At 39.8% G+C, this 16,072-nt stretch overlaps 1 protein-coding gene across 5 annotated transcripts in view; it reads left to right on the top strand.

Moving 5' to 3' along the window:
- Positions 1-15,563, top strand: part of TNIK (TRAF2 and NCK interacting kinase) — a 355,562-nt gene extending 339,999 nt beyond the window's left edge. For all 5 annotated transcript variants that reach the window (XM_084874084.1, XM_084874083.1, XM_084874082.1 and 2 more), the window contains one exon: positions 2,116-15,563. In XM_084874084.1, the coding sequence (XP_084730210.1) occupies positions 2,116-2,199 (84 nt within the window). In that variant the 3' untranslated portion in view covers positions 2,200-15,563. The remainder of the gene's footprint in view (positions 1-2,115) is intronic.
- The last annotated feature ends 509 nt before the right edge of the window (positions 15,564-16,072 follow it).

Here is a 16,072-nt window from a genome sequence, read left to right as displayed (position 1 = left end):
GTGTTAAACAATCAATATTATCTTGAAATGGCATTATTTGGTTTGATTTACGTGAACCCTCAAAATATATTCTTTATATATAAAAAAAAGACAGAAACATCTAAAAATCTCTTGTAAACTGGTAGTCACTTCTGTGGCCTGAAGGCCCTATGGTGATTCAGCAGATACCCCAAATTCTCCTAAGCATTTATAAAAGTTGGCCCATCATTAATCATCTCACAGTGGGTCAACTTTAGATTCCACTTGGAGACTTTTCACAAAATCACTATCGGGACCTAACTCATCACATTATATTCACTTTTTAATGTGTAACTTTGGACATGTAGAAATATAAACTTGTAAAAAAAAAAAAATGTCGCCTATTCCTTAAGAAATGCACAATCACAAACTCAACTAGTGCCATGTCCTGTGTCATTCCAGCCATGTTTCTTCTGCAATGTTCTAGGGGGCCTGTCTCCCAGGGAAGGTGGCGGTGTCCGTCTGGCATGCTCGGTCCTCGGAAGGGTATTCTGCAGCACTGCTGCTTCCCCCTCACCCTCCCTATAGACTAATGCAAAGCTTTCGTAGCTAAGTTGTACTCCATTTGTGAATTTATCCTTTGTGACCTTGACCAACTTAGAAATGCTGTCCCCAAAACAGCTTTTTTTTTTATAGAAAAGAATGTGATGGGTTAAACAAAATGTACATGTCTTGACTGACCCAGAGGCCAAAGGGGTCTTAGTCTAACCCTAGTATATGGGTCTAGACTAGATTCAATCCTGGCCAACTACTCTGACCTGGTGTGGTCTGGTGTGGTCTGGTGAACAACAGCTATGGGCGGCAAAGGATGGTTCTAGGGCCTGACCAGAGTATGTCAGAAAACAGACCCATCCCCTAGTAAAACTCCAGTGTCTGGGAATTATTAGACTAAGAGTGATCTGGGCGTGGACTTCCACACTCTTAATTAATTAAAGACCCCACCCCAACAAGCTGTCCCATGCCATGTACACTCTGAGGAGCAGGCTGGGACCACTCCCCTATTGGGGGCCAGAGGTTTAGAGCTCAGAGCCCACACAACCTGGAGAGGACAGCAGCTTTCTTTTTTTCATTGTTTTTCCATGGGCCCTCCTCTGTGCTTAATACATTTTGATTCATTGACCCTAACAGTGGCTTTACTTAGATTAGGTAAATGATAAGCATTTCCACAGAACTTCTCAAGAAGTTGTTGTTGGGAGAGACAGCATGCTCCTGAAGAAGTTGTGGAAATGAAGTAGCAGAGACTTGATACTAGTGACAAAAGTAACTGCCTTGGACCAGAGTTTGGTATTGGCTGACTCAAGGGCTAGGCCACAGCCCAGGATGTTATTTTCCTAGGGCAGTGGTTCGTTGAGATTCAGCTCATGCCAGCAGGAACCCAAATTTTGCTCATTTCTCTCAGTTGTTTGATAAAATGACTTAGCAGACCCAGACCTAATGGGCTGTGGTTCTACTTGCTAATGCCATTATCTCCTTTGGCCTGGGATATGCCTGCATCAGCAGAGAAGCCAAGCATTAAGTCTTGAGATGCCAAATTGAATAGGCATTGAACACCTGACCCTATCTGACCACAACCATTTAATTTTTGTTAATTTAAAAAATTGAGAATTAAAGTCAGTAGGCCCAAAATTTCCCCCTTGACTTTGAGAATTTGAAAGGATTCTCTTCGGTCCTAAAGTCTGCCCTCTTGACCTTATAAGGGAGAGACAGGGAGCCTCTCTGGCTTTCCAAAAATTAACAAAGGGCTTATTGTGTCCTCGACCAGAAACCCAGCATATTATCTCCTAGCTCAAAACTCCCTTTTAAAATGTGAGCACCCAAAGGGAAGTTAACAAGTCGGGATATAGCCCCTTGTGTGCCCCTGCAGGTCAATACCACAATAAATGATAATAAATAGCAGTCACAGTAATAACGGCAGGCAGGAGTGTTTACAGAGGATGCACTATGTTAAAAGACACTTTATGATAAACACCAGCCGTTGAGTCTTAAGAGCTGGCACATGGCAAGGATAGGACATGTGAGAGAAAATGGATGGACAGTTGGAAGAAAAGAGGGGAAGAAACCATGCAGTTGAACTAACTTCTTTTTAATTTCAAACAGGTATTTTTTGCATCCGTGCGATCTGGAGGAAGTAGCCAAGTGTTTTTCATGACCCTCAACAGAAATTCCATGATGAACTGGTAACAGAAGAGCACTTGGCACTTATCTTCATGGCGTTATTTCTAATTTAAAAAAAGAACATAACTCATGTGGACTTATGCCAGTCTAGAGGCAGAATCAGAAGGCTTGGTTGAACATATCGCTTTCCCCTTTTCCTCTCCCTCCACTCGTCCCAATACAGTCCATCTTTCAATGTTGCAGCCTGGTTGAGAAGGAGAGAAAAAGGTGGCAGGAATTTCCAGGAGATCCCCAAGAATGCTGCATTGTCTGTGGACAAAGATGGACCATGTGCCCTTCGGAGTTAGGGATAGAAACAAATATTGTGTGCTCTTATGATTAAGCTGTGTTATGGTGGATTCTGAGTTTTGTTTTGGTTTTTGTTAAACCTTTTTTTCTTTACCCCCTTACTTTGTAAGAATGGGGAGAGAATGCATACTGAGAAAATTAGTCTGATTTTAATTCTGTCTGCCTGCTAGATTTAAATATACATATGTTGTAAAATTTCCAATTTCAAATGGTGAGAGACAGCACAATAAATGTACCTTATCTCCTCACACTGAAGGCCATAACTGCATAGTGGGGTGATTTTAGAACTCTTTTGCCTTCACCAACCCAAAAAGGTTGCTTTTTGGTAGCAACTGGCTAATGAATTTTTAAGAGAAGAAAAATACTGTGCTAGTTTTCCCCTCTTTGGGGAAATAGATTTTAAATGGCTAAACTACTAGCCTTACACTAATAAAATCAACTGCCATTTTTGTGAGTCTGACAGGCCCTATTTTTATATGGCTCTGTACAGCATGGAGTGTGTTGAATGGGATAGTAGTGTCATTGAGTTGAGTTGGCTCTAGTGATTGGGGGGATCCCATAACACAATTTTCCCTCAGCTATTATGCAACAAGTCAGGGCAAAAGATGGGGTGACAGATGAGGTCAAACAGAAAGAGCTTCTGGGAAACAAGCTAAAAAGAAAAAAAATACATACACACACAATCTTTTTTTAAAAATGTACAAGGCCTCCTGGCTAAGAGATCACTCAGTTTGAGCTTCGTTAAGAATGAGACTTTGTTGAGTTCTGATTGGGGAGTGAATGACATCCAGGCTCCAGTCATTCCCAGCTTTCTCCTGACAATGCCACTTTCTCAAGATGAAAACTGTGACTGAAAAAAAGAATAAATGTTTCTGAGCTGCCTGTGTTCTCTTGGGTTGGTGAGAGAAGGGATGAGACTACTATGCCTGCCTGAGGCAGTAGGCAGCCTTGGTTCAGATTTTACCGAACGTGAAAGCAAGGCTTTGGCCAAAACTCTGAGACCCTAATCATTTTACCTTCCTCCAAATTACCCAACATATGGTAAGCAACATTTGTGCAGAGATATGTGTATATTTAGTTCAGGTTGACTTGTGTCCTTATAAACTCTTACTCAGATGATTTGAACTTTTGCGTGACTGTCTGGGATTTTTTTTTTTTTCCAAAGCTACAAGCATGGCCACCTGTGGTACCGAGGTGTTGCAAAACAATATCTGTGTTGCGCTTCCTGTTTTAACCTACCTCGTTTTGTTCGTTTTGTTTCACTGTTCATCACAGCAGTGTTATCTCCAGGAGACATATAGAGAGCTCAACTGGCAATCTCAGGTGTATTTAATATTTTTTCAACAAAACAGTAGTTGACCAAATTGTTATTCTTGAAAATTAAAAAAAACAAAAAAAAAATCAACAACAGAAATGAATGTGGCTTGTTTCTGGAAAAAAATAACTACTATTAACAGATTTTAAAAATCTGTGATCCTACTGATTTTGCCTAAATACATGAGCAGCGGATGTACTATTAATGAGAACGAAATACACATTAGGAAAATGGAGCCATTTCAATCTGGTGTTTGGGGAAGGGGGGAAGGAGGGGGAATTATTCTCATTCCTGAAGTAGGTGATTATGCGCCCCCCTCCCGTAAAGGTGGTTGTCATTTGCATTTATTTTAAGTAGATAATACACAGGAATGGAATTGAGGATTATCTTTAGATGATCACCAAGATGTCCTCATCATGGTCTCCTTAGCTCTCAAAAGCAATGAAATCCTCCTGTTCTCATTTTTACTGCTGTGATTCTGCTGCTGAATGATACTGTCTTTTCAAATTCCATGCAAAAAATTCAGCAATAAACTTTTTTGATTGAATTTAGCAACCATTATAATTGGACGCCAATGTGGACAAAATATATTTGATTTGGGTCTCATCTCCGAATGTGATTGCCACCAGCTCTTTATATTGCTGCTGTGGTATTTTAAACCAGAAGCTTCTTTAAATTATGTTGCAAACTGATTTCTGTTTTTATGTTATGTTCTGTTTTTATTTCTAAGTGATAAGTTTGAAACACACAGCTTTAAATGATTTTTTTATTGTGGGATTTGGGGTACAGTTAAGAAATAAAAGGGAATCATTGTGTTTAAACATAAGGTAGTTTGTGAATGTATTTTTTAAAATCTAGATTCATTGAAACAAAAACTCATAAGAAAACAATATTAATGAAGTCTTGTTTACAGTATGTACAGTGACATAACATAGAACATGAGCTTTTTCTGGTGCCAACAACAATAAAACACAGACGTGAAACATCAAGCCATGCCTTTTATATTTTTGTGCAAGTAGTTTACACTGAGTATAAGGCAAAACCAAATTTCAAAGTGCCCCGCCACACCCACAAATCTGTGCTCCTTAAAAGATATCTAAAAATTTCCCTGAGGCTTTTATCTTCAAAAACACATTCTCCTCCATCAGGACAGATCCTATCCCTGATATACTGGTGCTTAGGCCATGCAGAATATTCCAGAATGCTGCTCTTGTGGCTCATAACAAATGCCAACTTTTTGGTTTGCTTTAAATTTTTTTTGACAGAGATCATTGTGCTTTTTATCATTTTAATGACATCCTATGAATAAATGTCTTTAGTTTTGAAACTAGTTTTTGAAACTGGTTTCACTTGTTAGCTTTAGTTCTTCCTGTAGAGGACTTTTATCTCTAGAATTGGCTCATTTTGTTTTTATTTTTCTACAGAGAGAAACTGGACCCTCCTTCCAAAGTAGTTTCACTAGATCTTTTCAGTCCTTGCTACTCTAAATTAATAACTCGGCATCAAAACCTACTCAGTCTGCCCAACCACGGTCTTTGGCCAGGGACAAAAGATTATCATCATTCCTGAGTACCAGTCAGGGCCATGGGTAGCGTTGATTCCTACATCCAGTGGGTGGTAGGAATGGATGTCCTATAAGATCCCATCAAATGGCAAAGTCCTCCCCAGGCCACTTACATTCAGACCACTGTCATTGCACACAATGTAAACGAAGACATCTTGCACTGAGTTCCACATTATTTTTCTTGAAGACTTTTAGATGAGGCTTCAAGAAGACCTAGTGCTATTCTGACAGTCTAGATCAGTGGTCGGCAAACTCATTAGTCAACAGAGCCAAATATCAACAGTACAACGATTGAAATTTCTTTTGAGAGACAAATTTTTTAAACTTAAACTAGATAGGTAGGTACATTGTTATTAACTTAATTAGGGTATTCTTAAGCTGGCCTTTGCTAAAAACTCAAGGGGCCAAAGAGCCACATGTGGCTCTCGAGCCGCAGTTTGCTGACCACTGGTCTAGGTCAAGGTGCAGAGGAGATCCCACATGGCCACTTGGACAAGAACTCCATTTGTCTAACACACTGACATTGCTTGCTCAGCTACACTCCTGACACACATTGTATCAAGTACACATTTTAAAAAGCACCATAATTCCTGGTTATCAAGATCTACTAACAGTTTTCTGTCTGTCCTTGTGACTCATTGGTAACTGGTGCGTCTGGTCCCTCCTGTGCATTTGATTATTCAGGCTGGAGCCCTTTTGGTTTTGTTCATTGCCAGACAAGGAAGTGATTGAAGTCTGAGCTCACATTCTATGAAGTTTAAAAAAAAAAGTCTCATGTGTACCAGTTCCCATCACTGTATTCTTGAAATGTGGAAGAGCTGTTTGTGTTACTAGTGTGTGCTGTCTCTGAAATCACTGGCCTATGTGCTGATTGCTTTAAGATACATTATGTGCTACATTTGTTTTAAGAAAGAACAAACTCTTTTAATCCATGGAGGAAAATAGGAGAATACCACAACACACTGATGATGATCATTCTGAACTCCCTATCTACCACTCCCGAAATTCCTCTGATACTACGTTCTGGCTATCTCAACAGTTTCCGTGAATGTTAGTTGCATTTTGGTTCATTCCTCAAAAATTTAAATCAGATCAAAGCCAACAGCATAACTAACAAAACCGAAACTGGCCTGCCAAGAGCCTCCCTAGTTGCAACATAAAACCCAAGAGTCTAAATTTGATTTCAGGTACCTGCCAGTATTTCTCATAAAAGCCACTGCATTTTGGCCTCGTTCAGTAGAGCAATATCAGACACCCTGAAGTGTGCTGACCGTTCTTGGGTCTCAAAATGGGTATGAGTGGATCTTTTTTCAGAAGCCCTGACAAAGAAAACCTCTGGAGAACTTACAAGTTCAAAACTGGCCATCTGTACATTTCTACCAAATATATCAAATGTTGTTTTATTTCTATACTGTATTATTCTGGGAATTTTTCCACAGACACATAGAATATTCAAAAATTTGCATATTGTTAAACTGCATGAGGCCATAACCCTCTGCTTTTTTATTTTTTTTATTTTTTTAAATATATTTTATTGATTTTTTACGGAGAGGAAGGGAGAGATATAGAGAGCTAGAAATGTCGATGAGAGAGAAACATCAACCAGCTGCCTCTTGCACATTCCCTACTGGGGATGTGCCCGCAGCCCGGGTACATGCCCTTGACCGGAATTGAACCTGGGACCTTTCAGTCCGCAGACTGACGCTCTACCACTGAGCCAAACCAGTTTCGGCAATCCTCTGCTTTTTTAACTTGCCTCTTTTAGGCCTGCCATTCCAGGAAGGGCCAGAATGCACCCAAACTAAATTCCCATAAAGGGATTTAAAAAAAAATCTCTGGATACGTTTTCAGATATTTTAATTCCTCATCAAAATCTTAGACTCTGTGTCCGCGATGTCAAACATTTGGATGAAGAATAGGAAATACAGTTAAAAATGGAAATGGTCTGAAGTGTCCAGGTTTATGACTTTGTGTAGACATCCCCAAACTAACTCAACACTTTTCATAACAGGGTTTGGTTTTGATGGTTTGTTTTATCAGCACCGAGTTATGTTGCACGATTGAGGCTGAGCAAATGCTGGTGGCAAGGTGAGTTGTCGTTTCCCACAGTGGATCAGTATTTGTACATAGCAAGTATCCGGCCCCAGTTGCCCCTTCCTCTTATCTCCTGTTCTGGAGTGGGTGTTACAGAATAATAATGCTGCATTACGGTTTATTTAAAAACTTCAGACATTACCCTGAGCCAGAATTTCACATGTTAACTGACAGCAAGAAATACATCTGCTCCATGGGGGGGCGGGGGGGGGGGGATGACAGCATGGATGAATTTTAAAATTGGATTTTGTGAAACTATTTTTGTGCGGTTGAGCTGTCTTGTTTATGATGCCAACTTTATATTGGGAAGGGAAACTATCATTTTGCTATGCCTTCAAGTGTTTACGTTGTTTAAATCTCCAGTTTTCTAAAGTGTTTTCGGTTGTCAAAAATGTGTGGAAACTGGATAAGTCTCACCTGTGTCAGGATATAAAAGAAGAAAATGTTCTTGGCATATTGTCTAGTCTGCACCTTTTCGTTACTTTCAAGTATTTTTCCCCCTGCACAAAAAGCCTTCAGTTGTCTACAGTTGTTCTAAGCAGTGGTTAGAAATGATTTGGTAGGTTTTAAGCCAAGGTTTCCCCATATAGTCACTGCCATACCTTGATTATATTATTTTATCTCTGTCAAAATGTGAATAATAAAACATTAACAGTAGCAGGATGCCTGCTTGTTCCTCATTGCCACGTACAAACCATTATCCATCCCTTCTCCCAAACATCCAGTGCTTTGATGCTCTTGCCATTAGTCTACAGTCTCTGGTTACCTTTTACCACTCCCCCTCATTGCTTAAGTATTCTAGCTCTTGGCTCACTGTCTCTAGCACTATCCTTTCTTAATTCTTGGTCATTTTAATATTCACTGGGACAATTTTATAAATACCCTGGCTTCTCAGTTTCTTAGTCTTGTCCAGTGAAACTTATTGTCAATTACTACACCGCCTCCTTCATTCTTACCAATCAATAATCAATCAATTTTTCCCATTTGCTCTGGTTATAGTCCCATCCAACTTCTTCAGCTAAAGGCCATTGATCCAGTCTCTCTACCTCTCCATCTCTATCTCTCTCCTACATCACCAATGTTTCCTGTTCCATCGGAGTGTTCCACTACATGGTGCTATCCCTGGTCTTATAAACACTCACCTTAGCCCCCTACCCACTCTCACTACTCTTTTTATCTGCTCCCCTTCCTAGAGAAGCTCAGAGGGAATTTTGTATACCTGCACTTACTATCTTCAATTCCTCTCCTCCCTTCATCTATTGAGCCAACTCAAATCAGGCTTTCATCCTCGCCGTGGTAGCTCATGCTAAGCACACCGATGATCTCCATGCTGCCAAATACAATGTCAGGTCTCTGACTTCATGCTGTTTGACTTATCTGCAGTCTTTGACACCGTTAAACTCTTCTTCTGCATTGGAATACTTTCTGTCTTGGCTTTGGGATATCCCTCCCATTTTCTCATGTCTCTGGCCACTTCTGTTTCCTTTTCCAAGTTCTGAAGTGCCCAGCATGGAACATTTCCTCTCTCAGCGAGCTTTTCCAGTCTTGGGGCTTTAAAAACATCTATATACTGACAATAACTACTTTTTTTAATACCTACATTGTTATCTCTAGCCCTAACCTCTCTCCTTTACCAGATTTATGTCGTCTAACTTCCGACTTGACATCTTCATTTGGATATGTAATTGGCATGTCAAACTACATGTCCAAAACAACTAATTTGCACTCCACCCACCAATCTATTTCCATGACAGTCTCCCCTTTTTCAATAAATGGCAATTCCATTTAACGACCCTTAGTTTTTCTTTCACATACCACATCTAAGCCACTAAAAAAAAAAAAAAAAAATGTTTTTCCTACCTGGAGAATATATCAACAATCTAATTGAGTCCACAATATTTCTTTCCTGAGATGACTTTTAAAACATACCTGGTTATGCAAATTTTCTGCTCCAGTATCCAATGCCTTCCCTTCTCACTCAGAATGCCAATGCCCTTACAAAGGTCCCTGAGCCCTCACTATATCTGACCTACCTTCTGCCCCGTCTCCACTACCACTTCTCTTGCCTCATCTGTTTCCCTAGATCACCTTGCTCCAGCCACACTCTGAGCTTTACCCAGAATGCCATCAGCATGCTCTACTCTCAGAGTCTTTGCTCTGGCTGTTTCCTCTGAATAGAAATCTCCTCCCACCCCCCACATCCAGAGACTTTTATAAAATAACCTCCAACCCCCAACTTATTCTCTGCTGTATTGTTCTTCATAGCCCTTATCAACATTTACTTTGTTCACTGGCCTATCTCTTGTACTTAGAAGAATTCCTGGCAAATAGCAGTCACTCAGTAAGGATTTATTGGATGAATTAATAAATAGAACAGTTTGGGAATTTTTTTAAAAAAAGTTAAATAGAACTATAAGGTCATTTTCATTTCAATATCAAAACAAAAAAAAAAGCTGTGTCCAAAATCTGTATTTTAGAAGCAGAAAATAAAAAAAATAAATAAATAAAACCCTATGGATTTTCTGTCCTGGAAGGTTATTGTGGTTGGAAAACACCTGGCTATGATTCCAGCTGTACTTTCTTGTTCTATGAATCATTTTAACAGGCCAAGTTGTAAGGCTGGAGGAGAGGCTGTCATATAGAACCTTGAAAAAAGCAGCATTTTAAAACTCTTACATTTGTAGACATAATAGTCCATTCTAAGCTACTGGTGTTGCAATAACTACAGAGTTATTAGAAGTTTAAAGAGAATTCTGAATTTTATTTTCTGGCCTACATCTTTAGAAATGGCTCCCCCCCCCCCCTCCCGCCTCGCCCTAAAACAAAAATTAGCAACAGTATCCTCCTGCCAAATACGGTTTCAAGGAAGTTGAGTGATATTTGGGTCTTATCATTCTTCCGAGTGACAGTAGTTCTGAGATTTCACTGGCCAGCCTCCACCTTCTGTATATATTCAGCTCCACTGAATGTTGTTGCATGAAGTTTTGTTGTAGGAACTTGACACACGCCTTCTGATAAATTTATTGTTTCACCCAGTCTTGTAAAGGGCACACACCTTGTAGTTTCAATATGTTCAATCCTGTATTTTCCTGCTCACTTAATAAAACATATTTTAAAAAAATAAATAAAGGAAGAAGATAATGAAATAATGTCATGTGAAACAATATAATAGTGAAAGAATTTCTTGGTTCCTCTATGATTTTCTGTGTCTTTCCACAAATCTTTTGAGGTGAAGGATAATGCGTATTTCATGCTACAATAAATAACCACATTCAAGGTTTTAATCATTTCCAGCACCAAAGCCGTTTGGGATTCCATGGTGCTTTGTTGCAGATTCCTAAAGTCCTTGACAAAAGATACAGGCATTGGTTTCCGTTACAGATGCAAAATATAAAACAGACTCTAAGAAACACCAAAGGTGTCGCAGTCGTTGTGAACAATCTAGATATCACAAGCCATCCTTACGAAGACACGATAAATGATTTCAAAATGAGTTATCGGTAATTTAGGTGAAAAAAATTAGTGTTGATTTTCTTTAAAATTGAATATCACCAGTTTGAATACACGTTTTTATACTCTATAAACAATGAAGTCTATCCTCTGTGACAATAACAATTTGATTGAGAATCACTTCCCCCCAAAAAATAGGCATCTTGGTTTTAAAAGTTCGAAGAGAAATACCAGACGCTGCCATGAGGACACAGATTAGCAGCATCTTTCCATTCCTACACCCCAAACTCCATAATCTCAGATTCCCTTGTATTACTGCACTTGATGGAAGATGGAGGAATTTAGAGCTGGAAGACATCACTGGATCAGGAAGAAGCACAGCCTTCAGGTCAACCTGATGCTTTCCCCATCTCATCATCACTCCTCACCATGACAGCCATTCTTTATTGAGGCCCACCAACCAAGGCAAGCCCAAGTTATCACCAGTTCAAGGCAAAAGGATCAAGAAGAGCCACATAGTGGGTTTCCCATAAAGCCACTTAAACAGTCTTATTTGGAGATGGCAATGCTCTCCAAATAAGTAATAAGATGCTATATTTGAGAGCTGACACTGGTAATATATAGCCTATAAATGTTCCAGTTTTTTGTTTTGTTTTTGTTTCATCCATCATTCTAGTTGGGCAAAATTAAAAGTTGGCAACCATTTTTTTTGGTACTCAGGAGATTTTTCAGTTCAGTGGGAGAGCTTTGGTTTTGGTTTTGAAATGTTCAAGCTTAGTCAAATCCCCAAAAATATGGTAACAAGTGCTCTAGAGTATTTATGAAAGTCCAAGTCTATTTTCAGTATAAAAATGTACTGCCCATTTCAAAAATTGATTGTGTAAATATAGAAAACACACACACACACACACACACACACACACACCAGAATCAGGCACCATTGGGAACAAAGTAGATGTCCCACCTTGTGTCCATGAGTTAGATTTATGTTGCTGCCTTTATCATGATAAGTGGTAGTTAACTCAGGTAGAATTCAAGCAACTTCTACAGGCCTCAGTGCCATCACAGAGCAGACATACCTTGAGGTGGAAGACATTGCAAAACACAGAAATCATCAGCTTACTGCAGCCCAGCCATCCTATCAGCCTGTAGTTCCCAATTTTCTCAAATATGATGACATATAACCATCTAAGAAACTGAAAAGCAGCCAAAAGTTCACTAACACTTTTAAATAAAACTGCATTTTACAAGTCACATTCGTTTGGGGGAGAAATGTATTTATACCTGTGAGTCACTTATTTAGTCTACAGACAATGCACAAGGGTTACTGGACCTCTTGTAACTCCACAAACCCCAGCCCAGCGGAGGTCCCTGGTCTATAATTTGGAAAAAGGAACTATAAACATTTTCCCTGAGAACCCCCATTGTGTCTTGTGTTTTGGGTAATGTTTAATGTGGATATGCTAATGATTGGCTCAATTCCATTTCAATAAGACTACCCGTATCTCTTTCAGGCACCAGAAAAGTAAAAAAATATATGATTGTAGTATTTTTATTTTTTGCCTGTTTGTACCCCATCTGGTTTTCTTAAAAATTTGAGGCAGTTGCCAAAACCGGTTTGGCTCAGTGGTAGAGCGTCGGTCTGCGGACTCAAAGGTCCCAGGTTCAATTCCAGTCAAGGGCATGTTCATTGGTTGCGGGCACAACCCCAGTAGGGGGTGTGCAAGAGGCAGCTGGTCGATGTTTCTCTCTCATCGACATTTCTAACTCTCTCTCCCTCTCCCTTCCTCTCTGTAAAAAATCAATAAAATATATATTTTTTAAAAAAATTGAGGCAGTTATTATCTGACAGTTGACAAGCCACTAAAGCAAACCCGGTGTGAAGAAAAGCAAAGGAGTCATTTATTTATCAGCTGCCTATTATGTAGCAGGTCCCACACTGGGTGCTGAGGCAGAAACAGCTGCAGTCTCCTTTTGCTTCAGGGGAGATGGGAAAGGCAGGGGAGGAATACAAACAGGCACAGAGACAGGGGAAGGGGCTGCTGCCTGGAGGAAGGGTTATGGAGCGCTCCCAGGAGGAAGTGATCTTTATCAGACTATGGGACGAGGGGGGGTTGGGGGGAAAAGTGAAGCATATGTTCCAGCAAGAAGTAGCTTGAGCAAAGACACAGAGGACTGAAGAGCATGCAGGCACAGAATACCTCAGCAGAACTAGAGCCAGTGCAGGAGGGGCAGGGAAAACAATCTTCTGACTACGTAAATGTATGGCTCACACGTTACCCTATGCCCGTCCTCTGACATAAGGCCCAGGGGATTCAAATCCTGATTCAGCCCACTGCCTGGCCCCCTGGGCAGCGTTGGCTGAGTGAATGACACCATTAGTTAGGAATGTCAGGGATTCCTGGGTGTTGGTGGAAGTCTTGTGAATGGATCACTTCCAGAATGCAATGGTGTGGGTAGGACCAAGGCCCCACATTTTAGCCCAGCTTTGAAGCATGAAGCTTGTCTTACGGCCCTACTAGCCCAGACTCTTCTGATCGTAAGAATCCCAGGCATGCTTTTACTAAGGCAGTCTTCTGGAACACCCCAGCCTGTTGCAAGCAGGAATCTGTACTTCTGCCCCCATCCCACACTGAGAAACACTACACTTCTGGAGTGTTTCCTCTTCCCCTTTGAAAAATTCTGCATGTTTCTAGCATGTCTAGACACCAAAAGTGTATCCAAACAGCCACCCCCTTTTTATGTTATGGAGGCATCTTTTGAGAAGAGAGAGTTGCCTAGTGGCTGCTGTGACCAGCCAGTTGGGATGGGCTATCTGGGCCACCAGCCTCACTTCTCATCTGCAGTTAGACCTCCCAGATGGTCCCTCATCACTGGGGCCCACTCCTCATGACAATCCACAGCTTGCTGCCTGCAGGGGCTTGGGCTCCCCACTTGGAGCCTTGACGCTACAGCACGTGACCTCAGCTCAGAGACACCAACCTTCTCCTATGAAGAGGTCATTTTCTTCTTTTTTTTTTCCTTGAAGTTAATTTATAAACACCTTCTATTTTTAAAATATACCCTTTTAAAAGGACATTTATTGCTATTATTTTCACCTTGCTATTCTTATATTGCTTTGAGCTGTTTTTTGTTTTGTTTGCCTCTTTCTATTTCAAATTTTCAAAACTCCATTTTATGTTTACCATCTTTTTGTCTCTTAGATTTAGGTTGAGATAAAAAAAAAAAGGTTATTAATACTTATTTATTTTGTGGTTTTTTTACCTTTTTATTTGGAAACTATCTTGACTTCCACTTTTTTGTGACTTTAAATTCTTCTTACTTTGCTTTTCTCCTATGAACATCTTTATGCTTAAATTTCTGCATTTATCTTTATTTGTTTTCAATATTTTCCTCTTTTCTTTTACATTTTATTTATATCCTTTAAACGGCACTTATATTTTTTACTCTTAATTTTTTGTTTCTTGGTTTGTTTTATTGGTTTGTCTACTTCTAATTGTTTTTAATTATGCATTCTAATTATTTCCCCATGTATTTTAAGTTTTGTACTCCTTAATTTTAATTTGAGCTCATTCTACTTAATCCCTTCATTTTATGAATGGGGTGCTGAGATGCAATGAGTTATGAATAACTTGCTGTAAAATCTTACGTGGGCAGTGGCAGCTCTTTTAGTTACTAGACTTGTGTTCTTTCTACCAAGCCACTCCAATAGCAGTGACTGTGCAAAGAGCATCCTTCTTTAAAATAAAGAACACCTGAGCAGCCTCTCGTCAAAGAGCATTTAGTTCCTGAGCATTAGAGTTAAGACTGATTCAATGTCAGTGTTCTGCCTGTAAAGAGGTCATTCTTCCCTGGAAGAAGGTTGTTCCTTGGCCTTTATCTAAAAATAAAAATAAAATGTGAAAGCGGGGAAGCTGCAAAGTGGAACTTTATTCCTAAAATACCTGGAAGAACAGACTCTGAAGTTAGAATGTAATGTGTGAGTTGGGTGACCTTAGGCAAACCATGTCTCCAAGCAGCTCTTTTCTTATTTCTAAAACAGGATGAGACCATCCTGCTCAGCTCACAGTTGTGTTATGTTGATCAAATCAGAGCACAGATGGAAAAGTTCTCACATTTTTTTAAATTGAGTTCAGAGAGGAAGGGAGAGGGGGAGAGAGAGATAGAAACATCAATGATAAGAGAGAATCATGGATCTGATGCTTACTGCCCCACACTGGAGATCGAGCCCACAACCGGACATTTGCTCTAACAGGGAATCAAACCGTGACCTCCTGGTTCATAGGTCAATGCTCAACCACTGTGCCATGCTGACCAGGTTAGAAAAGTTCTTTGCAAACTTTGTGCATAGTTGTTCTTATAACACCCATTAATAGTCAAGAGAAAGGTTAGAGGAATAAATACATAAAAAGAATACTATTGTTATATTTTAAATGTGTATATTTATCTAAAGAGAGAAACTTATTCTGTGCCACTCTCAATACCTAAAATCACATTTTTCCCCTTTTGAAAAAACCAAATGACATTTTATTGTCTTTCTGTTGTTTGATGTGCATTTCCATCTGGTGCTCTTTGGTTTATATTCCCATGTTATATGCATACATTGGCCTGCTTCGTTCCTTAAGCTTTAATGGTAAAAAAAAAAAAAAAAGAGTATAGCTTTACCTTAAAGGAAGATAGTTTATTAGAATTTCTGTCTTTTTGTCTGTCCTTACCAATGAAGCAGTGGCTTCTGCGGCAAACCATAGTTCCTTCCCTGATCTATTTCTTGGTCCCGCATTCCTACTAACATTCCAGCTACAATCTTCATGGGAGTTAACAATGACAATCAGAAAAAGCATTACCTTATGCTTCTGGTATTTGAAACGCTTTTTATTGTATTACCCAATAAACTTTTCAGACAGCAATCTTTCAGTGCCTTGGCATCTGGAGCTAGGCATCTCCTACGCAGAGCTGGCTCTGCAGCAGCAAATTAGTAGATTAAAATGCTAAGTGAGTTCTCATTAGCAAGAAATCTGTAAGGACGATGGATGAGTCAAATTGGCTGCTCTGATGAGGACAAAATGATCAGGGGCGTTCTAGTGTTGGGGCAGCCTCTTGGCCTGGGCTCTAATCACCAGAAATGAACTAGATTAGAATTTGTCACTCAGGACACACCTGTGGGAACA

This window comes from Pipistrellus hanaki (genome assembly GCF_964339955.1).
Source record: "Pipistrellus hanaki genome assembly, chromosome: 2".
In the NCBI taxonomy this organism is placed as follows: domain Eukaryota; kingdom Metazoa; phylum Chordata; class Mammalia; order Chiroptera; family Vespertilionidae; genus Pipistrellus; species Pipistrellus hanaki.
Note: the sequence above shows the minus strand (reverse complement) of the source record. Positions and strands in the feature narration are given on the sequence as shown.